Source organism: Brassica rapa, chromosome A02, assembly GCF_000309985.2.
Source record: "Brassica rapa cultivar Chiifu-401-42 chromosome A02, CAAS_Brap_v3.01, whole genome shotgun sequence".
Classification (NCBI taxonomy): Eukaryota; Viridiplantae; Streptophyta; class Magnoliopsida; order Brassicales; family Brassicaceae; genus Brassica; species Brassica rapa.
In genome coordinates, this window is record NC_024796.2 from 17,730,820 (window position 1) to 17,757,378 (window position 26,559).

At 37.6% G+C, this 26,559-nt stretch overlaps 4 protein-coding genes across 4 annotated transcripts; 2 read left to right on the forward strand and 2 right to left on the reverse strand.

The window, feature by feature from the left end:
- Nucleotides 1–2,879: 2,879 nt before the first annotated feature.
- On the forward strand, nt 2,880–4,286 carry LOC103853589. Its single transcript, XM_009130495.2, has one exon. The coding sequence runs from the start codon at nt 2,880–2,882 to the stop codon at nt 4,284–4,286; it is 1,407 nt and encodes a 468-aa protein (XP_009128743.2).
- An 895-nt stretch (nt 4,287–5,181) lies between these two features.
- Nucleotides 5,182–9,415, reverse strand: LOC103853526 (probable cysteine protease RDL4). The gene is made up of 6 exons (XM_033284340.1): nt 7,071–9,415; nt 6,452–6,687; nt 6,233–6,373; nt 5,932–6,138; nt 5,713–5,853; nt 5,182–5,618 (listed from the first exon to the last, which is right to left on the reverse strand). Exons 1-6 carry the CDS (start codon nt 7,564–7,566, stop codon nt 5,376–5,378), a joined length of 1,464 nt encoding a protein of 487 aa, XP_033140231.1. The 5' UTR covers nt 7,567–9,415; the 3' UTR covers nt 5,182–5,375.
- Nucleotides 9,416–20,674: 11,259 nt separating this feature from the next.
- LOC103853527 (H/ACA ribonucleoprotein complex subunit 4) lies at nt 20,675–22,705 on the reverse strand. Its single transcript, XM_009130429.3, has one exon. It carries the CDS (start codon nt 22,625–22,627, stop codon nt 20,924–20,926), a length of 1,704 nt encoding a protein of 567 aa, XP_009128677.1. The 5' UTR covers nt 22,628–22,705; the 3' UTR covers nt 20,675–20,923.
- Nucleotides 22,706–24,411: 1,706 nt separating this feature from the next.
- On the forward strand, nt 24,412–25,824 carry LOC117131971. Its single transcript, XM_033285234.1, has one exon. The coding sequence runs from the start codon at nt 24,412–24,414 to the stop codon at nt 25,822–25,824; it is 1,413 nt and encodes a 470-aa protein (XP_033141125.1).
- The last annotated feature ends 735 nt before the right edge of the window (nt 25,825–26,559 follow it).

Here is a 26,559-nt window from a genome sequence, read left to right on the forward strand (position 1 = left end):
AGAATGGAGGAAGGTCTGGATTCCCTTTGGGTGTCCAGAGCAGAAAGGCGGAGTTTCTTCGTCGGGGATATCCAAAGGTGCGCAAATCCTCTGCAAGGGAGTCATCTTTTTCCGAGATACAACGATCAAATCCGAGGAAGAGTTCGAAAGGAAGTTCTGAGAAGAGTATTGGTTTGGAGGGGTCCAAAAAATCCTCCAGACATCATCCATGAAGACAATCAGTTGGAACTGTCGAGGGATAGGGAACGACCTCACAGTTCGACGCCTTACGGAGATGTGTAAAAAGCATCGCCCAGGACTTGTGTTCCTCTCTGAAACGAAGAACAGAAGGCCGTTGTTGCAAAACATTCAAGCCGACTTAGGATTTGATCATTTATTTACTTTTGATCCTCTTGGACTCAGCGGAGGTTTAGCTTTATTTTTTATGGATGAATTTCAAGTTAATGTTTTATTTTCGAATAACAGAATGATTGACATTGAGGCAGTCATTGATGGAATAAAAGTTTTTATGACGTTTGTTTATGGTGACCCTGTCTTGGAACGAAGAGATCAAGTTTGGGAACGTCTTACGCGTTTCTCAACAACTAGATCTGGACCTTGGTTCATGATAGGAGATTTCAATGAGATTGTGGGTCATAATGAGAAGGAAGAAGGGAGACAGCGTCCTGATACTCTTTCTTACCTTTTAAGCAAATGCTTACTGACTGTGGAATGTTAGAGTTTCCTTTTACGGGGGACATGCTTTCATGGGTAGGGAAGAGAGCAGGACGTGTAACTGTTCGATGTCGTCTAGACAGAACAGTAGGAAATGCTGATTGGCATGAGAAGTTCCCACACTCTAATGTAAAGTACATGAGGTTATGGGGATCGGATCATCGCCCGATTCTCGCAGACATACTCACAAAGCCAACGAGAAGATCAAAGAAATTTAAATTCGATAGAAGATGGCTAGACAATGAGGAACTAAGACAAGTCATTATGGAGGGATGGAAATCTCATGACCCCCCCAATGCGACTATAATGGAACATATCTCTAGCTGCCGAAAAGCCTTGAGCGAGTGGAGGAAACAACATAATATTAACTCGGCAAAGTTAGTGGAAGAGCTAAAGGAGAAAGTCGAGGGTTTATACGCAGATGATAATGCGACGACTGAGGAAATTGCAGCAGCGTTGAAGGAACTCTCTGATGCTCTTAAGGCAGAAGAAATGTTCTGGAAACAGAAGAGTAGAGTGTTCTAGCTGAGAGAGGGAGATAAAAATACAAAATTCTTTCATGCCTTAACGAAGCAAAGGAGAGCAAGGAACAAAATTACGCAGCTACTGGATGCAAATGGTAACATAGTTGAGGACGAGGAAGGTTTGGTAGCCATTGCTACTAGTTATTTTCGGCAAATCTTTGAGTTTTCTGCTCCAGAAGATATTGAAGAGGCGCTATCTGAAGTTCCTACGACGATTACGGGATCAATGAATGACAGCTTTACAGCTCTTGTTTCCGAATGGGAAGTCAAATTAGCTCTCTTTACCATGCACCCAGACAAGGCGCCGGGGCCAGATGGGATGACTGCACTTTTTTACCAGAAGTTTTGGGATATAGTTAAGGAAGATTTAACTCTTATGGTTAATAAATTCTTTTTTGATGGGACTATGGTCTATGGTCTGAATGATACAAATATATGTCTTATCCCAAAGATAACTAAGCCTAATGATATGGCTCAATTCCGACCCATAAGCTTGTGCAATGTTAGCTACAAGATAGTCTCTAAGGTCTTATGCCAGAGACTAATGAAAGTCTTGCCAGGATTGATATCAGAAACCCAGTCAGCCTTTATTGCTGGAAGACAGATTTCAGATAATATCATAATTGCTCAAGAAATGTTCCATGCCCTGCGAACTAAACCGAGTGGTCGTAATAAAAGGATGGCCATCAAGACAGATATGAGTAAAGCATATGATAGGATGGAATGGTCGTTTATCGAAGCTGTGATGCGAAAGATGGCTTCTCCAAAACATGGATCACATGGATCATGAGGTACATTACGTCGGTAAAATATAAAGTTCTTATGAATGGGTAGTCAAGAGGAAATATTGTTCCAGGTAGAGGCCTGCGTCAAGGAGATCCTTTGTCTCCTTTCATTTTTATTCTGTGCACGGAAGCGCTCGTTAGCCTTCTCAATCATGCAGAGAACCAAGAAAAAATAACGGGGATGCGTGTCACACGCGCATGTCCTTCGGTATCCCACATTCTATTTGCTGATGATAGCCTTTTCTTCTGTAAGGCGGAGCCCCGTGAATGTGAAGAAGTAATGAAAGTAGTCAGGACATATGGTAAAGCATCTGGCCAATGTATTAACTTTGACAAATCTTCCTTACTTTTTGGTAAGAGGATTAATGCAGCTACTAGGCAAGATATTAAAGATACACTTGGAATACATAATGATGGTGGAATGGGAAAATACTTGGGAATCCCAGAGGACATTAGTGGCTCCAAATGCAAGCTCTTTGCATTTCTTAACGATAACTTGATGCATCGAGTAAATGGATGGACATGTAGATGGCTCTCAAAAGGGGGAAAGGAAGTAATGATCAAATCCATTCTACTCGCTCTTCCGACATATGTTATGTCGACATTTCTGCTCCCATTTGAGATTTGTGAAAACCTCGCTAGTGCCATTGCACAATTTTGGTGGAGTTCGAATCCACCAAAAAGAGGAATACACTAGGCGAAATGGGAAAAGGTTTGCCTACCAAAAGAAGAGGGTGGGATTGGCTTCCGGTTAATTCATGAATTTAATCTAGCACTATTGGCAAAGCAATTATGGAGATTGGTTCAGTACCCAGATTCATTGGTTGCCCGAGTCTTGAGGGGCAGATATTATAGAATGACCTCGCCATTAAGAGCTAATCCTGCAAACAGTCCATCATATGTATGGACAAGCATTTTCGCCGCAAGGAAGCTCTTGCTTCTATGGATCAGACAGAAGATTCATTCAGGTTATGAAGTCAAAGTGTGGGAGGATCCATGGATTCCAACGATACCTGCTAGACCAGCTACACCTGTAGCGCCTGTGATGCACCCGAATATGAGAGTTAGTGACCTCATTAATCAGGAATCGAAGGAATGGGATGCAAGGCTATTAGAGGATTATGTCCATCCCGATGACATACCACTTATGCGTAGTATGGCCATAAGCTCTACTCATCGTCGTGATACTTTATGCTGGAACTACACGAGGAATTGCCAATATACAGTTAAATCTGGATACTGGGTTGCTCAAAATCTGTTGAAGCCAGAAAAGGAAAAGGAAATACTAGAACCAAGTATCACAAAACTGCAAGCCTTTGCTTGGAAGTTGAAAGCGCCAAGGAAGATGTGCCATCTTATATGGCAATTGATAACGGGCCAGGTGGCAGTAACAAGGAATCTGGTAAGGCGTAATATAAGGTGCGATAATTATTGCCCAAGGTGTGGAGAAATAGAAGAATCTGTGACTCATGCAATATTTGAATGCCCTCCAGCAATACAAGTATGGTCCTTATCAACAACTCCTACAAGTCCAGGTACATTTCAAGTGTCAAGCATCTACACAAACATGGATTATCTATTATGGAGGAAGAATGATATCGTTGAACCCGGCCGAGATAGAGATCCTTATCCTTGGATAATATGGTATATCTGTAAGGCTCGTAATGATAAACTTTTCAGGGGAATAGACAGAGATCCTTTGGAACTAGTTCGATACGCAGAAAGTGAGTGTCAAGCATGGTTTAATGCAAATGAGACGATACCACCAGTAGTACAGGCCATCAATAATGAGGAAAACCAAGTCTTAAGCTTGGGTAATATTTCTCTGGTAGATGGATCTTGGACAGCTGCTGATAGATTTAGTGGATGTGGATGGGTCTGGATGGATAGCGGGGAGAACATACAACTTATGGGAACACGGAATTTCATTCGATGTGATTCAGCATTGCATTCAGAGGTAGAAGCACTGCGATGGGCGATGGAGAACATGCTTCAACACTCGCCATGCCAAAGCTTTGGAACAGACTGCAAGGAACTGATTGCAATGATAAAGGAACCCCAGGAGTGGCCAAGCTTCGCGACAGAATTGGAGAAGATAGAGACGCTGCAGATTTGTTTCCCGGAATTTGAAATCACCCATGTGCCACGAGTGCGCAATCAGTATTCTGATTTTTTAGCTAAGACTGCTAGAACCTTTCGCAGAGAGTTACTTTTCATTAGTTGTTTTATTTCGGTCTTGTTATCCAGACCACCTCAAGCTTGAGCAATGGAATGCTTGAGCAATGGAATGGCCGTTCGACGATTAAAAAAAAAAAAAAAACTGGCCTTAAAGTCGGAAGTGTTAAACACAAAATAGAATGTCGAAAGTGCACGTTTAATTTTTACTTTTTTGGTAGAGAAACCCAAAAAGGGAAAATATCAAAAAGAGTGTACCCATTTTTTGCCTTAACAATATTTGTATTCAGTTGGAAGTTGGCCACGAGTTTATTTTTTCATTTCGTGAACCAAATTTGATAACTTGTATTCAGTCGGGCACGAGTTAGTGAACCATAACATTTGCACCTAAAAAAAAGGAGTTAGTGAACCAATGGTACATTCTTTTTTCGTTTCGTGATCGACAACCAAACACTATTAGCTCCATTAAAAGAGTTTTAACCAGAGGCGGAAACGGGATCACGTAGCCCGTCTAAAATTTGATTTTTCTTTAATAATCATCTTGAAATTAGCTCAAAATTCGTTAAATGGCTCGCAACTAGTTCAAGATTTATGTTAATGCCCGCAACTAAATGTTCTCCTAGATCCGCCCCTGAGTTTTAACTCTGTGTAAATCTGAAGACACCCCTTGCAATTTCTCATCAATCTCTCTAATACGTGTGTCAGTATTGTTTCTTTCATTCTCTTAAAAATCGATCATTGCTCTCGTCTCTTACCACTTTGCTATAAATGTAAATATCGTTTTAAAAAGAGAGAAGTTTGGATTTGTAAATTTTGTTAACAAAATGCTTAGCCTATCTAAATTGGTCCTATGCCAAAAAAACATGGAAGCAAAAAGCTCCCACCAGTGTTTTTGGCCAAAATTTTAAAAATGTAATTTTTTTTGTTAACAAAACGTTCGGTAATGTTTTAGCATTTTTCTCGAAAGAGGAAATATTTTTATATATAGAAAAAGAGGAAATATTCATCCCAAACGAAATATTCATAAATATTACAACACTCCAAATCAACAGTTACAAAATATATTACAAAATAACACCCATCCCATTGACTACATTATTTCTGCTTCAAAGTCGAATAGGTTTTTCGCTCACTCGAACCCTCGCATAACACATACATTTAGTTCACATTCACATTATTAGGCCATGGACCTTATATCGTCAGACACCGAGTTCTTGAGGGGGTATGCAGCTCGCATCGCGATACCACATAATCCTCTTGGATTTGCAATGTTGCGAGCCATCTTCATGTAGCCAGCTTCTCCCCAAGTGTTTCCCCATGAGTTTCGCACGATCCAATAGTCACGACCATTCTCGGTTCCATACCCAACCACAACAACTCCATGGTTTAGGTTTGTTCCGCACGTTCCATCAAAAATTCCCTTCGAAGTTTTAAAAATGATATACAAACAATTATAAGAATAAAGCTTTTAAAACCAATTTTAAACGATATATTATAGAATTTATTTTATTTACTGATTCATAAAGCTGAAATTCCCTGCTGCTTGAATCGATAACGGCTGTTACAGGCTGGTGAGCAACCGCTTTCATTAGAGAAAGCTCGTCGTTGGAAGGCAAACTCTCATACCCATCAATCATAACATTCTTGTTGTTTTCCTACAACACGATATAAAATTGTTATTTTTTTTGTTGTTAGAGACATTTTTCTATATGTGTGCGTGTATCTATACCGACCTTGAGGGGGTATGCAGCTCGCATCGCGATACCACATAATCCTCTTGGATTTGCAATGTTGCGAGCCATCTTCATGTAGCCAGCTTCTCCCCAAGTGTTTCCCCATGAGTTTCGCACGATCCAATAGTCACGACCATTCTCGGTTCCATACCCAACCACAACAACTCCATGGTTTAGGTTTGTTCCGCACGTTCCATCAAAAATTCCCTTCGAAGTTTTAAAAATGATATACAAACAATTATAAGAATAAAGCTTTTAAAACCAATTTTAAACGATATATTATAGAATTTATTTTATTTACTGATTCATAAAGCTGAAATTCCCTGCTGCTTGAATCGATAACGGCTGTTACAGGCTGGTGAGCAACCGCTTTCATTAGAGAAAGCTCGTCGTTGGAAGGCAAACTCTCATACCCATCAATCATAACATTCTTGTTGTTTTCCTACAACACGATATAAAATTGTTATTTTTTTTGTTGTTAGAGACATTTTTCTATATGTGTGCGTGTATCTATACCGACCTTGAGGCCGGCGTCGCAGACCCCATTAACAGCCTTGTAAGGATAATCGTTGTTTGTACCAAGACCACCATTGGTAACTATGTACTCATAGGCAGTTTCAACTTTACCTCCTTCGCAGCCATTATTTTCTTTGTTACAATTGATCAAATCTTGCTCGGACAAAGTGACTAACTGTCCTGTCACGATCTTGTTTAAGCCTTCCACTGCCCCCACCGTCGAGAAAGCCCAACAACTCCCTTCACAAAAGAACAAAGTAAGCATGAAGCATATATACTTTTGGACTAAAAGGTAAAAAAAGTAATTGGTTACTTATTTCAACTACCACTAACGTTTACATATCCTGTGAGACTGATACATGTTTTTAAAGCCTGATACATGTTATCAACCAACACTAGTTATAATGAATCCAAGATCTACTTATCAAGATATTTTCCAGTTTGCCCTGTTTTCAAAAACAAAAGAAGATCTTTTCCAGTTAAAACGGACTAAGATCATTTTCTTATTATTAATTAGCTATGGATTCGTTTAGGTTTTACGTTTTTTACTGGTTTTAATATTTTCTAACAATTTTATTATTCTATTCTGAAAAGAATGTCGGAATTAAAATCACAACACTTACTGCAATGGCCTTGATCTTTGACTTTAGTAACTGCACCTTCCTTCCTCCAGTCAACAGACTTAGGAAGCACATCACCAGCACTAGTCTTGTATCGGTTGCTGCTAGTCATGAAAACATGGTCCTTAGGTGGTCTCGGATCAGCCCCATGGCAAATTTGTCCGTATTCATGGAGCGACAAATCTGCAAACCGGGTCAAACCAAGCCGATAACCAAGGTTTTCAGCGTTTCGGTTAGTGATGAAACGAAGGTTGTCCTCGAAAATAGTTAAACGCCGTTCCTTCTCGGCGACGGACTCGTACACCTTCCCTTGCTCAACCATCCATGACTCGAATATCAACGATGCCTCCGCATCAAAACCGCTGTTGCGGCGGCCGGGACCACCAATTACATGGTGGTTGTCATCGTAGGAAACGACGGACATATCCATGGCCATGGCGCAAGATGCGATACCCATTGATACTAAGAAGATCAGTGTGGCTGATTTAGGACTACTCATTTTCACTTTGGGGCTCAAAGCTAACGAGACTTTGGTTTGTGTGTGTTAATATGGCTAACACGTGGTGGCATTTATAGTACTCAGAGCTCAGACAGGTAACAATTATTTATTAGAAATAAAAACGTGGTAGATGTCCATTGGAGTGAACCAGTGGATGCGAGTGAGTGCCTTAGTAAATCTTTCACCATGATTTTAAAATAAATAAAATTTAGTAATATGTTTTATCTAACAAGACGAAACAACTAAAGCATCTATGAATTATAAATATTCCTTGAACTTTTCTTTTCGTATAAGCAGGAAATTATAAAACGAAATCTGGACTAACTAATTCCACAAATATATTGAAGGGGTATATTTACAATTTAAATTCTTTATAGCTAGTGACTAATTAATAATGATAGAAAAATCAGAGTAAGAAGACTCTGGATCAACCATCATACAAAATTAAATTTCGACCACTACAGAACCAAATACTAAATATTTATAAAATAATTCAAATTTCTTTTTTGAAAAAAAATATATATATATATCACATGATAGTTAACATATGGTTTAGACTAATGTATCACAAACGCTATCACGTTAAACATAATTGTAGAGGAGGTATATCTTTTGTTATAATTAATGCAAATGTGGTTTAATTAGTGGTTGATATAAAAACACAAAGAAGAAGATTAAACATACAAAAAACATTCATCAATAGACCCAAACGAACTATCCATAAATATTATACAAACTCGAGACATTGACCCTTTCCATATCCAAAATATATTATTGAGACCATCATTATTTCTCTTATGAATACATCTGAGTAGTCTCACTGCTAGATTTAGGGTTCTTCAAAAGATGATATATGGTTTGCTAATATGAATTATTGTTAGTATAATTTAATAGTTATTCATCTAGTTTTCTTTACTGCTAAATTTAAGATTGATCACCCTGAACTTAAATCTTAAGATTGATTGGTACAAGCGGAAGTTTGATTTGTTTCCTAAAATAAAATTAGTATGATCTAATTAACTTGGCGCACACAGAAGTTGGTCTAGGCGATTAGAGAACACATTAACCCATTCGCTAAAGCTTGCTAGATTTACACATGTCTTAAGCTATTCTCTAACTAATATACTCTATCCACACATACTTAATCCCAAAACAATACAAACACCCGTATACAAGTCTGAAACATCATACAACCATATTTTTTTTAGCAACCTATGAGTAGATCGAGGTGTTCACCCATTATAATACAATATATATGTCTATATATGATATAGTTCATTTACCAAAAAAATACGTGATGCTTATAGATAACACACAAGTATGAATGGTTTAGTTAAAAAATCCTTCTATGAAGCGATAATGAAAGAAGGAAGAAGAGATCACATCAGTCCCCACCTTAGCATTAGATCTGCGGATAGAAAAGAGAGTAGAAGCATATCTACAGTTTACGGCTTCACACGAACCAGTACTACAAGGAATATGATAAGTGCTACACCAAAAACTCGGAATGATATATATATATATATAAGATAAAAGAGAAAAAAAGAAATGGAGAAAACGAGAACTAGGGTTTCTTACCTCACCGGTGATCAGATCTAGAAAGAATACAAGACATATCTAGACAACGAGAGAGATCGGCTAGTTGTGGATCTCCAATGGCTTAACTCGCCCCCATCAAGACAAGAAAACTCGAAGGTGACAACTACACAACAGAAAACGAGAGCTACCTGCTTTCATGGCGTCCATATTGAGAAGAGAAAGAGGAAGATAAGAAGAAGAAAAAGATTTAGAAGACGAAATAGAAGGAGACGGTTAGACCAACAATCCGACAGAGCTCTGCTACGTTTTCTCTCTTGTGTGAAAACCTAAGGGACTGCCCCCTTTTTATAGGAGAGGAGATTAGTATGCAGGCCAAAAAAGAAGAGAAATGAATAATGGACTTTGGACCAAAACAAGTTAGTTAAAAAAACCATCTCGGTTTAAGAGAAACTGGATGTGACAACTCTTCCCCACTCAATAGGGAATTACTTTCAAGTTCTATTTGGAACACAGAATAACTCGACCGTTAAGAAAATGAACTTATTCGGGTCATATTGGTTTGAATCGAGACTGACACTCAAGGTTAAGACTAGAGAGTCTTTCATGGGTTCTAATTCCACTTGTGTCACTCCGAACCAACATAGCTAAAATGGTTGGCGATATCAGTACACTTGTCTTCTGCCACAAGGACCGAAACAATATGTCTTTCAACAAAGTAGGTTCTCATGACGCCTTTGACAAACTCTCACTAATATGAACCGAACATGCAAAAGGAAAGGGAAGAAGGGTGAACATTTCGACAAAAGCTCAGTGAGGAAAGATTTAGGAGCGATGAAATTATCACCTGACATTCACCACACACCATAACAAAAGCTCTACCTAGAAAATCCAATAAAGCAAGAGCAATCAACAAGTAACGTAAACTGCGATGGTGCCAAAAAGAGACCACATCACCTAAATCGGTACACACGTTCGTCATGTTGCCACCGCAGGAGATATTACCACTTAAATTGGTACCCATGAGTTCAATACGTTTTCGCAATTATGTTAGCGACACATGTTCACGCATGATCCGCCACAAAATTTTAAAATCCACATATATGCACGCCACCGACCCGTTCCGGTGATGAATCATGCCACCTTATTCGGTCCCCGCATGATCCAACAAGAAATGATGCAATGCTCGAGAAATTTTACATGTTTGCAAACGCTCGTATAAAAGTCTCAATCATCATACAACCATATTCTTTTAGCAACCTATGAATACATCTAGTTGTTCACACATTACAATACATTATATAGGTATATATGTATGATATAGTTCATTTATCAAACAAATACATGTATGCTAATAGATAACACACATGTATAGATTTAGTTAGAAACTCCTACTACGAAACGATAATGAAATAAGGAAGAAGAAATCACATCAGTTCTCATCTTGGCCTTAAATATGCCAATAAAAAATAGCATAGAACATATCTACAGTTTAGATCTTCCACAAATTAGATTTACAAAGAATATAATAGGTGCTATCTTGAAAATATTCGATTTTTTTTCTGTGTGATAACATAAGTAATTGTTTCTTGTTAAAATGTAATCCATTTTAATCTTTTTTGCTACGCATACCAAGTAAAAAAAGGATTAAAATGGGTTACAATAAAAAAATTCACTATAAAAAAAACCAAAAGACTTCCAGTTTAAGAGATCGAGGATATGACAGTCAAATTGTAATATCAAACAAATATTTTAAGAAATCGAATTAAAAATATACGTTAAAAACAACTGACATGACAATTTGGGTCTACTAAACCCCACTTATCACTATGAAATGTCACTGCTCACGGAGATGTGTATTGACTAGCACTGGTCACGTACTTTGTTAGTTACATACCAATGATTTTGGTGTGTTCCCCATGTTCCATCAAAACTCCAAGGTAAAATAAAGTAAAAAAATAAAAGAAAAAATTCTTTCTTTTTTGATCAAAGAAATAAGTAATATATATGAAACATTTTCACAACATTTTTAAGCGAAATTGTTTTTTTTTTTTTACCGTTTCGTAAAGTTGAACGGCTGGTGGAGTCAATTAGTGCGGTAACAGGCTGGCGAGGGCCCCGTGAAGTCAAAATCAGTCTTCAAATCCTTTTTTTACCGTTTCGTAAAGTTCCATAAGGCAAGTTTGTCGTTTTGCTACACAAAAAAAGGATTTGAATAAGAGTTTCTAGTTACAAGAAAAATGATTTGAAGACTGATTTTTCTTTTTATTGTTGTAACAATATCATTTTTATAACGATATCATTTTTATATATCTGATCGTAAATATACCATCTCTAGGCGGCCATCAGCAAACTCCATTAATAACTTTGTAAAAACATCATTAACCCAAAAACTTACTTTAAACTTTTTAATGATTTTTAAATATTAAATGTTACTTTTTTGTTTTGTTGAACTCACTTGAAGCATGTTACAACACTCGACATGTCAGAGATTTGGGATGGATTGTAAGGACCTGATTGCAATGGTAGTGGATCCATAAGCATGGTCAAATTTCGCAACCGAACTAGAGGTCATTCAACTTCTGAAAATGTGTTTTCCGGACTTCAAAATCGAACACTTCCCAAGAGTGCAAAATGGAATTGCTGATTCATTAGCTAGGAATGCCCGTTCTTTTCATAGGTCTTTGTGCTTTGTTGGTTGTTCTATTTCGGTCTGGTTACCCAGACCACCTCAAGCTTGAGTAATAGAATAGCCGTTTGTTGCAAAAAAAAAAAGAACTGACTTGAAGCATATTACATCATAGAAGAATACATCAAAACGATAATGAAAAACTAATGATTCTTCTGCAACAGAAGCTCGTGAGGATAATCATCACTGATGACACATTAGCCATATCATCTGAGTCGAACATGAGGAGCTAGCCGAAGAGCATGCCGAGATCACTCGCAGCAAACGCCGACGGGGTCGAAAAACTCCTGGCAAGAATCCCGACATTCGTGACCTTCGCAATTACATAATAAAGACTGCCGCAGAATTAAGGGCAGTACGATCCCAGATCCATTACGCTACCGGTACCGCCACTGAAATCGATTGAATGCTTGAGGAAGCTCAAAAAACACCCTTTAAAGCTCGCAAACACTGGTAAAGTTACTCCAGCTGTGACTGCTCCAATGGCCAATGCTTACGAAAACGCCGCAATGCTCAAGAGAATCGAAAACCTAATTATGACTTTCGATTTCCCTAGAGGGCAACGATAAAATCTATCAAAACCCGTAAAATTTGTCTCATTACCAAGTTGGAGAAATCTCAGTAAATAAGGGTTCGAACAAAAGACTTTTTCAAAAAGTTTTCAGAAAAATAAACCCGGTCAATCACACGAACTGGTTGCCATATGGCAACCGGTCGAGTACGCAACCCGTTTGCCATATGGCGACCGGTCGATCAGTCAATCTGGTCGCCTTATGGCGACCGGCCTGTTAACCGAACAGATCACCGTATGACGACCGGCACAATCCCTTCCCAACTCGCCATATGTCGAGCTGGCGACTCATTTCCAACTCTCCTCTTTTGAGCCTCGACTGAACGTTTCATGAAGTAACTTTCCTAAAATTAAAATCGACAACTTTTATGAAACAGTTTTTGAAAAATTAACTCGACAACAGTTTGTGGAATAACTTTCCGAAAATTAAGCTCAACAACATTTTGCAAAACATCAATCGTAAGATTAAGCTCGTGAATATTTTACGAAACATCATTTGTTAGGTCAAACAAGCTCATGTGAAACAATCAACCGAAAAATAAAGACAATAAGGGCTGTGACAGAACCAGTTGACTCATAACTTGACAAAAGGAGAACCTCACCCGAATGACTCCATGTCCCTTGCTTCATCACTTACTTCTCCTCACTTTGTTTCAACGATTTTGTAAAGTTCATTTTGTACATAAAATACTATCCGGTTTACAAAATTCTGCCATGATGAGTTGAAAACATCTATTCATAAACGTTTCATAGACTTTTCAACAATATACAAAGTGCACCTTGTCCATTTAGTAAAACCAACATTACGAAGAAACGAGAACAGAAATTTAGACGGGGAAATTCCTTCCTTACTCCGATATTCTCGTCAGAATTTCATCGAAAACCAATACATATGAAAATCAGTATCAGACCTTTAAAAGTCCTTTAACATTGAATCGAAAGTGGCCAATCCTAAACGCCTAAATTTTTTTTGACAAATTACTTACTCGTACTCGGGAATAACCTTGGACGAAACACACGCCTGTCCTTGAAATAACTTAACACTTCAAAAATTGAAACTCAGATCAGAAGACACGGGGGAGAAGAAGAATGAAGAAGAGGCAATCCCGAATCACCGATGAGACTAAGGTATGTCCGACTTAGAAAATTTTATAATATTTTTAATTTTTCGTAGGAAAAAGGATGAAAACGTCTTAGGAACTGCCGTAAACTTTAAGGAGCTTAGAATTTAGGGGGATAGTCTAGTGAGCTAAGTCTTATGCAATTTTTCCAGTCTTGTTCTATTGTTCCTTAACTGACCAGGCAGAACTCGCAAACTGATCTAATCTCTCGTAAAACCGAGAAACGATCATCACACATTCAAGCATACTTATCTCGCTTCCTAAAGAAAGAAAGAACTAGAGATACAAACGTCGTCTTAAAATCGGTTCGTTCCTAGTAATTTTCTTAAAAACTAAAATATTCCAAGTCGTCAACCTGAAAACCACCAAGTCACAATCCTGGCATTGTCTTCAAACCGACCTAGATTGTCGATCATCCCAATCTTTAAAAAAAATGGAGTAGATACGTATACTATATTCGTATATTCCCACACTTCAAAAAAACCTTTTTGCCTGGGCATCTCGAAAACGCTTTTGACAAAGCAAACTCCCGCAGCAACAGGCAGAAAAGCACATATGCATTCTGATGCCTCATTAAAATTGTCCAAAAAAGGCAAACGACAACCGAAGATTTGTCTAAAACGCTAGCGATATAGCCCAACCATCAACGAACATGGTCTGTAGAGCTCTACAACATCTCTTGTCCTAATATCGTAAATATCGTCTTGAGAGCTCTACAACATCTCTTGTTGCAATCTCGTGATTAGAAAACTTGTACCAACATCAGACTCATAACACGACGGTTAGCGACTAGATCGTAATGGAATAGACTTTGGTAAAACTCCATCAGTAATTCCAAGCAACTTTCACTGAAGGTCAAAATCAAAACAGAAATGTTCCCCGTGTAATCCGCTGAAACATCGCAACTTTGAAGTTTTTGATTTCCTATCTTCATAAAACTGGCTACCCATTATTTTTAGTATAACAAAAATATTTTATACGAAACAGCCTATGGGAAAACAAGACCAGTGTCACTACAAAACAACTTCACAAATTTCACGAGTAATTTGTGAAAAACACTCTCCATTTACTCCTATTAGAAGCCCCTCTCACAATACTTTCACTAAAAATCCCATGTATAGTACATGAGAGTTCCTTCAACGCTGCTGCAATTTCCTCAGTCGTCGCATTATCATCTGCGTATAAACCCTCGACTTTCTCCTTTAGCTCTTCCACTAACTTTGCCGAGTTAATATTATGTTGTTTCCTCCACTCGCTCAAGGCTTTTCGGCAGCTAGAGATATGTTCCATTATAGTCGCATTGGGGGGGTCATGAGATTTCCATCCCTCCATAATGACTTGTCTTAGTTCCTCATTGTCTAGCCATCTTCTATCGATATAAAATCCCATGTATAGAACCCAAAAACTTACTTTAAACTTTTTAATGATTTTTAAATATTAAATGTTACTTTTTTGTTTTGTTGAACTCACTTGAAGCATGTTACAACACTCGACATGTCAGAGATTTGGGATGGATTGTAAGGACCTGATTGCAATGGTAGTGGATCCATAAGCATGGTCAAATTTCGCAACCGAACTAGAGGTCATTCAACTTCTGAAAATGTGTTTTCCGGACTTCAAAATCGAACACTTCCCAAGAGTGCAAAATGGAATTGCTGATTCATTAGCTAGGAATGCCCGTTCTTTTCATAGGTCTTTGTGCTTTGTTGGTTGTTCTATTTCGGTCTGGTTACCCAGACCACCTCAAGCTTGAGTAATAGAATAGCCGTTTGTTGCAAAAAAAAAAAGAACTGACTTGAAGCATATTACATCATAGAAGAATACATCAAAACGATAATGAAAAACTAATGATTCTTCTGCAACAGAAGCTCGTGAGGATAATCATCACTGATGACACATTAGCCATATCATCTGAGTCGAACATGAGGAGCTAGCCTATCTCCCCTCATCACCGGGACCACCCTCATCGCGCAGGACCTCTCCTATCTCCCTCATCGTCCTGGCCACATCCTCATGCTCACTCATCGCCCATGCCCTCTTCCTCTCTCCTCATCGCCGTGGCGTCATCACCCAAGTTCCCTAATCTCCCTTCCTCATCGCCGTCATGCCTCTCAGTTTTACTCATCTCCCATGCCTCATATTCATCACCCATTACTCTGTTCATCCTGTTCTCGTGTGAATAAGAACATCTTGTTTTCTTACTAAATAGCCAAATGTCAAGTCAAAAATGGTTAACTTGAACACCAGAATGTTAGCGACAAAACAAAATTATTTTTTGATCATTTTGTAGAATAACGGCACAAAAAGCCGCAACTTTGAGCGAATTGACGATTTTTTCCAAGAGAAATTAAAACGTGTAAGTCATAAAAACGGTCCAAAATGACTTAAAACACGGCAGAACCCTCTTACAATTTTGGACATGATGCGGCCAATGTAGATTACGGTTTATCTTAGTTGGAGGGGATAATGGAAGAAAAAAAGATAACATAATATTTCTGGGAAGGATAAACTTGAATCTCGAAAAATAAGCCAAGATAAAACGAAATAGAAGATATGGATATGCGGGGACAATGAAACTCGTCCGGCCTTATAGGAGAATATTAAAAAGGCGAGGCAGAGAAGAAAAGGAAGAAACTTAGCTACTGTAACTCTCTATGATTAGAAACTTAGGCTTTATTTTCGTCGAAGGATGAATCATGCCTTGAGATGTTAGAGACCAGTGTGCTGGTTTAGGGCAAGACCTAGGTTTCCTCCGGGTTTTAGAGGGTGCGATGACTAATTCGACTTACGTATCCCGTTTCAGTTTCATCATGATTCCATACCGATTTAAAGTCCGCGATAGGTTCTCGGCTTATACGACTTGTATGGTTGGAACCGAGCATCTCTCCAAGGACAATTTTTAAGCCTCCTAGAAGTGCTGATCAAAAATTTTGGGTTTCTTTTATAGCGCTATTATTTTTGTGTCGGATGTACGAGAGTCATCTCTACGAGATGGCTAAGTCTGTTTAGGATGTTAAGATTTTGTTGTGATCAGCAAAAAACTTAATAGTAAAAATTACCGATTTAAGTCTTCGCGAAGGATATGTTTTGAGAAGATGTTAGTGCATATGACTGTCTGGTCTTCCAAGAAGGTGTTTTTATCGAGGAAGAAAATTTCGTCGAAGGACGAATCTCCAGTTGTCTGCGACGTCTCGCGATGCTGAAGATTTGTTATTCTTTCGTATCTCGCGTTTCGTGCTAGAAATGTTCGCGGGCTTGAAGGTGTTCCAGTGTTGCAAGGGTTTAGTCTTAACCCTGCGTTGGAGAAACGTCTTGGTTTATCTGCAGATGTTCGCAGCCAAAATTGTTGTTCCATTTTTGATGTTAAATAGTTTGATTTATGATTGGGGGATTAGGATCAAGGGGTCACATAGATTTGTCCCTGGGAAGAAGCGTTTTTCTTCACTGTGCTTTTGTGAAGAGTCGGCCCTCTGAGATTTTATTTCGTGCATTTATGATTCGTATAGATGCATGAGCTTTGTTACGTGTTTTTCCTAACATGCTGCGTTGTACAGGTACAACGTTGCATGCTTAAAGTGAATTGTAAAACTTGTTCGATTATCGATAAGTTTAATTTTTCCGTTAACTGTTTGGTTGTTAGGACTCAAATTTGTTATGGAAAAATGTATCGTATAATTTCCGCTCTGGGTTATACGACAAATAGTCTGTGTAATCGTCACTTGGCGTTTTATGACAAATCGTGGATTTTTCTTTACCTGTTTAAGTGATTGGAGCGGTTGTCGCTTAATTATTATGGCTTGGATGAAGATTGTGTTCAGCCGTATAGCCAAGGACGTTGTTGGTAAAGGACCACGCCATGGAACTTTTGTCTTACGATTATCCTCAAAGAGGATGCTGAATTCTGGTTCGGGTTTTACGGGGAGGCGTAGTTGGCCGAGGGCCAAAAAGCGTTTGTCGAGATTGATAGGCCAAGTTTAGCGGAGTTTTTCGTGTTATGGTTGATGGTTGTTTTAAAACGAGCTTCCACTTTGGGTTTAAGTTATACGATGAATGTTTCGTATACTGTTTTTTTTAGTCGTATAAAATTGTTTCCTTTTTATCTGAGGGAGACAAATTTTAAGAGGCTCAACGCATAACCCTTGTGGATTTGGTTGCGAGGAAATTTCCTGCTCAGATCTAACCGAGGGAAGTAAAAAGTAGAAGTCAACAATCTTGATGGAGCTTTGTTTTTATTATACGAAAAATTATCAATGATAGTTTTTCGGAAGACCCATAATGTCTATTTCATAAAATTTCTTCGTATGACCTGATTTGACTATACATGGGATTTTTAGTGAAAGTATTGTGAGAGGGGCTTCTAATAGGAGTAAATGGAGAGTGAGAGATGGGTAATGAAGAGAGAAGAAAAGAGAGAGTGGCAATGAGGAGAAAGGAGAGGGGCGACGAGGGAGAACGGCAATGAGAACTTGAGAGTGGGAGATGATGGCGATGAGGCCACCCTCCTGCCTTGTCATCTCCTCCATTCTTCGTTGATGGTTTTGTATACTTTTGGAATTGTTCTTTTGTATTTTTACAGAAGTATTTCTGTATAAAAACTTTTAAAGTTTATTACGGAATATTATTTCATAAAGCATGGTGTTTTGCCGTAAAAACTTTTTGAAATAACTTTTTTTTCCAGTTGTTTCTTGTTTTTATAGAAATCTCTTCGTCCTTTTCTGGGAAGAAACATGCGGAGCTTTTTCTATGTATTGTTATCTCGATATTTCCGACTTATTCTTGTAAGTGATACAATTCTCGGAGGATTATATCCCCGATTTTGACCCTAACAAACATCTTTCTGCAAACGAGACATCAAAGGTATTTGTATCTCTGAACTCGTCGGATTCTCCATTATAACCTGTAATTAAGCTTTCGCGTGTGAAAACATCGTTATGGTATCATGAGCACACCAATTTGTTATCAACTTGAGTTGTATCCCTTATATATTAAAAGAGAAGCATTGCAATAAATGCATTCACACTATAATAGACACGTGGTAGTCTCATAATGCTTTGATAATAAGTATGTTTACGTGTTTACACTATATTCATAAATATGTTCACACTATGTACTTTGCGCTTTTTTTAAATATAAAACTCACATACATGGTTCCAATAAAATCTGGATTTTCGGTTCGAACAAAAATAGATAACGAATCAAAAGCCAAACTATATATATATATTATTTACGGATAAAGTTGAGAAAAATATTCATAAATTTGATTCAATTTGTTATCCGTTTAGATTTGAACAAAAAAAATTTGGATATCTGTAACTATACAAAACAAATCAGATGCTAAAATACAATATCCAAAAAAGAAACAAATCACAAATACCAATATTTTTAGGAAAAAATATCTAATACGATATGTTATATGCAAATATATACGTTATATATTATACTTTATATCAGTTTTACAATATTTTTATCAATTAAATTTATTATATTAGGTACTAGAATTTAAAAAGTTAAATAATGTTTTAGATTTGTTATAAAATGTTATTATTAAAAAAATTCAACTATTTTAAAAATTTTATTTTATTTACGGATCAAATCGGATATTCTTTAAAATTCTAAAACATTTTGGATATTCGAGTCACAGAATATCTAAGTGGTAAAAGATCGAATCGACACGAATGCGTCCAAATACCCAGATATTCGATTTGTGCCCACCCCTATTTGCGGATACAATTTTATTTTTTTTTTATGTGAAAAATGACTAATGTCAAGGCCTTTTTATTTTAGATTAATTTTAATTTTATCTTTCATGTATTATTTTGAAAAAAAATGTTATTTAATATTAATTAACAATATATTTGTTAACTATTTTTATATACTTTTTACATACACATACATGTGCACCTTTTTTATTGGACATCAAATACTTTATTAACTAAACAAAAGTTTACACACCATGAAACTGAGTCAGAGCTCTCTTAGCAAGGGAACATTTTGATGTGAATACCTTGTAACTAAGTATTCACCACAACTGAAATAGTTATTTTTTTTTAAGTTAAAATATTTTTTTTAATGTTTCTTTCACTACCCGACCAAATTGTAGTAAAACGATTTGTCTTAATAATTTTCTTTTCTTTTTATTAAACTATTATATGTTTAGAAACTATAATATGAAACTATTGGTTCGACATGACGACTATCAAAAATTATAACATGAAAATAAACAAATAATATTAATTTTTGGGTTTTACCGGAAAAAAAAAATCAAACATTTTAACCGAATAAACTAAAATGAATATTAGTTTAAAATAATAGTTATATTTTAGAAGATTAAAAATCATAAAAAAAAATTAAAACCGAACCAATATTCAGATTAAACAGATTTAATGTCTTTTTTATTAAAATAACAAAACTAATAATCACATTGCGCGGATTATTACATAGTTACTTTGTTAAAGGAGATACAGATTGTTCTAACAATATTTTAAACTAGTAACGGTCAACGGATGACTCATATCGTCAACCAAATATCACTAATACAATTTGCATAGAATGACCTGCAAAAGTACAACTCTTGTTAATAGTATCATGTACAGTTCACTCAACCTGTCCATATCATCCTTCTAAACTAGCTCATCTCTTTCAAGCCTTGATCACCTAACTTCTCATCAACCGTTTTCTTCTACTTACGAAAGTAGACCTTTAATGGTCCGTCAGATTAACACTCAGTAAGTATAACAAAAGTGATTAACACTCAGTAAGTATAACAAAAGTCCTAGGAACTGGTCACTAGTGTGGGAAGAGCGGTGTACACAAGGTAAGACTCATAAAAGCAAACAAAATTAAGTATACCAGAGATGTATAAAGCATCGCTTACTAGCCTCTAATATTATATCTTATCACTTATCAACGGGGGAAACAAACAAAACTTAAGATGAAACCAGTTCTGATTCTTTAAGACCCTGATATGCAGCTTCTGTACGCAGTGGAAGTGAAAACCGAACAATCACAACAACATTAGGCAGCACCCATCTAATGAAAAATTATGATCAGTGATAAAAGGTAACAAGTCTCTAGTTGAAACCTGTTGTTCCTCTACTCTCAACACTAACAATATATTAACAACTCTTAAGCTCCTAAGACAAGGCACCACTGAAAATTGGCTAGAAAGCCACAAACTTTCACACAGTAGAATTATGGAAACATAAAAATCATCATCAGACAAAAGTGAAACTAATCATCATATTCATAAAGTCCATAGCTAAGTGAAACTAATCTCACAAATAAAAGGACAAATATAACATAAGAAACTAAAAACAAAACTAATCTGAAGTGAGACTTTGGATACAAGCATAAAAGCCTTTTGTCTCACTTTTTCCAGAATAGATACCATAAACCAAAAGATTCAAAACTTAAAGAGCAGTGTAACACAAACCCATCTCATTATTCGTCATCGCTGTCTTTGCTTTTCTTCTTCTTATCCTTCTTTTTCTTCTTCTCACTCTTCTCTGCTGATTCACCAGCAGCAGCTTCATCTGTCTCTTTGCTCTTCTTTTTCTTCTTCTTCTCACTCTTCTCTGCTGCTGATACATCTTCACCATTAGCCGCAGCAGCTTCATCTGCCTCCTTGCTCTTCTTTTTCTTCTTCTTCTCTGACTTTGGTGTAGCCAACTCTTCTTTATCCTCCTCCTTGTCCTTCTTTTTCTTCTTCTCCTTTTTCTCAGACCCAGCTTCTTCTTCTTTCCCCTCCGCCTTGTCCTTCTTCTTCTTTGCCTTAACCTTCTCTTCAACCTCTCCTCCTTCGAGATCTTTTGTTTTAGCTTTCTTCGTTGACACAGGGGCAGGGCTGTCACTGCTATCATCATGCTTACGCTTGCGCACCTCTCCACTCACAGCCTCAACCTTTCCCTCGGGAGCGGCAGCAGCACCAGCAATCATAGCATCACCACCAGTTGGCAAGACCACCACGTTCCTGCTCCACTCTAGAGGCGTTTTCTCATTCGGCTTCCCATGCTTATCCAATTTACCATCAGCAATAAGCTTCTTCTTCATGGAAGCTCTAGGGCCCAATCCCCATTTCCTGGGGTAAGTGTCTCTATCCATCACCACCCGCTTGATCTTAGCCACCACACCATGGTCACACGTAGCCATCACAGACGTGGTCATCTCAGCGATACCAACAGCAATCGCCTCACCTTTAGTCGTCATCAGAACAACCTCAGTGCCAACGTCAATGTCATTCTCGAACCTCAACAACCCAGGAATCATCAGCTTAGCACCATAGCAGATGGCATTAACAGCAGAGTCCTTCACAACGAGTCTCTTGTAGCTCGTCAAAATCACCTCAAGAGGCATAATCACCCTCCTCAGATAACTCTCATCCTTGTAGTTATCATACATCCATTGAGCATCCATGACATCATGCATCGTAACCATGTTATCATTCTCACCTAAAATCCCAGACCTAACCCTCCTAAGCTCTTGCATATGAGCACCAACACCAAGAAGTAAACCCAAGTGAACGCACATGGTCCTAATGTAAGTACCTGCCTCACAGGAAACCCAGAACACAACCAAATGCCTGTCCGCATCATACTCAAGCAGCTTGCTTTGGTAGATTGTCCTAATCCTCAGCTGCCTCTTCACGGCAGAGATCAAAGGAGGCCTCTGAAAGACAGCCCCAGTAAGCGACTCCAGAGCTCTCGCCACCTTAGCCACATCGGGAACAGCAGAGTGAAGGCGAGCTACACAGACGTACTCTTTACCGGCACCTTGCTGAGACTTGACGAGCCGTGTAGCTCGGTCGATGCAGACAATGAGATTACCCGTGACCTTAGGGTCGAGAGTTCCACTGTGTCCTGTCTTCTCGACACGGAGGATTCGCTTGATCCAAGCGACGACCTCGTGGGAGGAAGGGTTGGAGGGTTTGTCGAGATTGATGACACCGTACCTGATGTAGTCTAGGAGAGGACGCTTGAGGGGAGAGTGGCCGGAGGAGATGGGAGTGTAGTGACCCGTACGGACGTTGAGGCGGTCATAGTTCTTGAGGAGGAGGGGCCACTGAGATGTGTCGATGGCGGGAGTGAAACTCTGAGGCTTGATCATGTACTCTCCCGTTTCGGCAGCAACTTCTTCGACCTCCGTCATGGCGCCGGCTGGGTTAGGGTTTTCAGAAATGGAGGGAGGAAGAAGACGGCAACTTAGTGGTGAGCGGGTTTTAAAATATGTTTTTGAATTAGGGTTTCTTTAGTTTGTATTGGGCTTTGATATAAGTTCAAATTGTTTAAGGTCCATTCTAAAGCAACTGGAGAGAAATTTTATGTGGTATTTAGGGGTGTGTATTTATGTTTAAATTCTGGTTTGATCGGTTTAATTTGTTTGCTTCTAAAATATAATTGAAATAAACCAAAGTTTATTTGGTTTCTGTTCGCTTCAGTTTGATTTTGTTTGAGTTTGGTTAAGATTAATCGAGTTGATTTTTATTTTTGTTCTAATTTGATTAAGAAAATAGAATTATAAGACACAAATAAAATCACTATTTTCATATTTAATCATTATCTTCAAATCTAGTATAACTACTATCATACTACTTTTTGATTTTTTTTATAGTGTAAGAGATAAGAAAAATAATACATATTGGTTTAATTTTACAATTAAAATATATGCATAATTTTTTTTTGAACAAAATATGTTAATATATGCATAATTTATTAACATATATTTCATATATAATCTTGTAAAATTTATCAACGTATCTCAATAATATTATATAGTATATAATAATAAAATCATAACATGCGAGATTTTTTTATTCAACCACATGCAAATTTTTTTATGATAAAATAATAATTATGTTAAGGTAACAATTATTGGAAAATATTTGTGAAGTCTGGGAATCGGATATGTCAAAATTCAATTTAAAAGTGATATATATATATATATATATATATATATATATATATATATCTTTTTTACTTTTTTTTTATTTATAAATGACATAATAGATTAGGATTAAAAACGTTGTAAGTTTTGAGGGTTCTGGGTTTTTGTCTTTTGCTGTCTCTTTATGTAATTCGATTGTTCATAGTGGAACCAAGTTTTATACTTTATCGGTTTAGTTTAGCGTTAGGGTTCATTGACGTTTAGGGTCTTCATCCGTTTGATTTTCACAGCTTTATCACGTTTGAATTGTTGTGTTCCTTTCTATGCTGTTTGATTCTTGGATCTGACATATGATCTGTTGTGCTTCTCAATGAGCAGAAGCTGTTGTAGATGCGAACAAAGCCATCGAGTTGGAGCCTACTTTGGCCAAAGCTTACCTCCGAAAGGGCTATGAATGATATTGTCATCATCTCTCAGTATAATGACACTTTGATGATGATGATGATGATGATGATGATATATTTGAATTTGGTGATGTACTATTCTGTATTTTGAACACTAGTAAAAATCTTCGCATAGTCACTGAAGTGCCATTACAAAATCGTGGCTAAAAAATAAAAGCCACGCTATTGCCACGTTTTAAACACAAGGCAAAACAAGCCACGGTATATCTAAATAAAGCCACGGTCTAGTCACGAAAACAAGTGTGGCCACGAAAAAGCAATGAAGTATTCGTGGGAACAAATATAGCCACGAATTTACCACTAATAAAAGAGTGGCCAGGTTTTGTTTTTTTGTGCCGACATCAAAAAGTTATTGCTACGTCAAATTGTTTGACGAAAAGAGATACAGCCACGGTTTTTTCATGGCTATGTCGTGGCTATATGTACTTTATTCAGTCCGTGGCAGAGAAAGATTTGATTGGGCTGTGATATTTTAAAAGAGCCACGGAATGTTCGTTGCTAAAGAGTGGCTACTTTGTAATATATATACACTACACAACCGTAACATTTACAACTTTTGTTCTTCACTCAAATTTTCTAAACAAAATGTCTTTCTACTTTCAGTCTAGAGAATGGATGGATCAAAGGATTGATCCTGGGAGTAATTGCGTTTCAGAAACATTTTTCGGAGGTATTGACGCATTTATTCAATTTGCGTGTAATCAAGCTGATTACAAAGAAAGAACTTTATTGTATCCGTGTGCTCGATGCAAAAATGTGAAGCAACGAGAAGCAAGAGTTGTCGCAAGACATCTATTCTTATACGGTTTTAAGGGAAATTATTATGTTTGGACGAGTCATGGAGAGAAATTCTACGATGTTGGTGAGAGTTCTGGGGCGAATCAGTTGACGGGTGAAGAAGAAATGTGGGAGAATCCTACTTGGAATGCTTATGAAGATCACCATCAGAATATTCCAGAAGTACAAGAAGACATTGCGCCACCTTACATGTCAGAATCTATAGAAGAGATGGGCATAGCGGAACCATATCACGATAGTGTTTTTGAAGCATTTGAAGCAGACACTCAACCTCTCTACGAAGAATGTGCAGAGGGAATATCTCAGTTGTCTCTTGCTTCGCGGATGATGAAAGTGAAGAAAGATTATAATCTACCAGAAGCTTGTGTAGATGAGATATCTGAAGTATTTAAAAACATACTTCCACAGCCAAATAAAGCTCCAGCAACATATTATGAGACAAAGAAACTGACACGAGCGCTTGGGTTACCTGTACAGAAGATTGACGTTTGCGTGAAGAATTGTATGTTATTTTGGAAAGGAGAAGATGCAAAGTTGGTCAGTTGTCGGTTTTATGGAGAAGATCGCTACTACCCGAAGAATGGAAAAGGTAAAAACAAACCGAAACAGAGAATGTTTTACCTGCCAATTGCAGATCGTCTGAAGTGTCTATACCAACTCGAGGTGACAGCTTCCAATATGCGGTGGCATAAGGAACATGTGACTCCGGAAGGAGAAATGCATCACCCATGTGATGCCATTGCGTGGAAACACTTTAATGAGTTATATCCTGGTTTTGCTGCTGAAAGCCGAAATATTTATCTATGCTTATCAACATATGGGTTTAATCTGATTGGTATGAATGGCGAAGCACATTCCCTTTGGCCCGTTATTGTAAGTCCATACAATTTGCCTCCGGGAATGTGTATGAAAAGAGAATTCTTTTACCTTTCGGTGCTAATTTTGGGGCCCAAACATCCAAGAAAAAGCTTAGATATTTACCTTCAGTATTTGATTGAAGAATTACAGAGTTTATGGAAGGATGGTGTGGAGGCATATGATATTTCAAGGAAAGAAAGATTCATAATGCGAGCAGTGTTGATGTGGACTATAAGCGATTTTCTAGCGTATGGGATGCTTTCAGGTTGGACGACGCATGGTCGGTTGGCGTGCCCATATTGTCAAGATGAGACATGTGCGTTCTGGTTACGTAATGTTTGAAAACATAGTTGGTTTGATTGCCACAGAAGGTTTTTAGATGAAGATCATCCTTACAGGAAAAACACTCAAGCATTTACACGGGGAAAAAACAGTTCTAGATCCTCCTCTACCATGGATGACCGGAGAAGAAATATTGCGTGAGAGGATAAATAATATAGAAGGTTTATCAAAGTCCGTTGAATGTGGAGGGAATGGACATGATAATCCATCTAAGACAATATCTGAATACGGAGTTACTCACAATTGGGTAAAGAAGAGTATTTTCTGGGAGTTATCGTATTGGAAAACTCATCTACTTCGGCATAACCTTGATTTCATGCACATTGAGAAGAACTTCTTCGATAACCTCACGAACACCTTGTTAAATGCTCCTGGAAAGACAAAAGACAACATCAAAAGCAGATTGGATCTTCCAGGACTATGCAAAAGACGTGATTTAGAGATGAAAGAGGATGGAACGATGCCCATGCCAATATTCAGGCTGTCAAATGCGGCAAAGCAAGAATTCCTTATGTGGCTAAAAAATGACATAAAATTTCCCGATTGATACGCCTCCAAATTTAGTCGATGTATTGACGAAAGCAATTTAAAGCTACATGGCTTGAAAAATCATGATTGTCATGTCATAATGGAACGACTATATCCATTTGCGTTCGCTGAACTCCTTCCAAAAAATGTTCATACGGCAATTAGAGGTATTTATTTTTTATATCATTTTAAAATTTACTATAATTG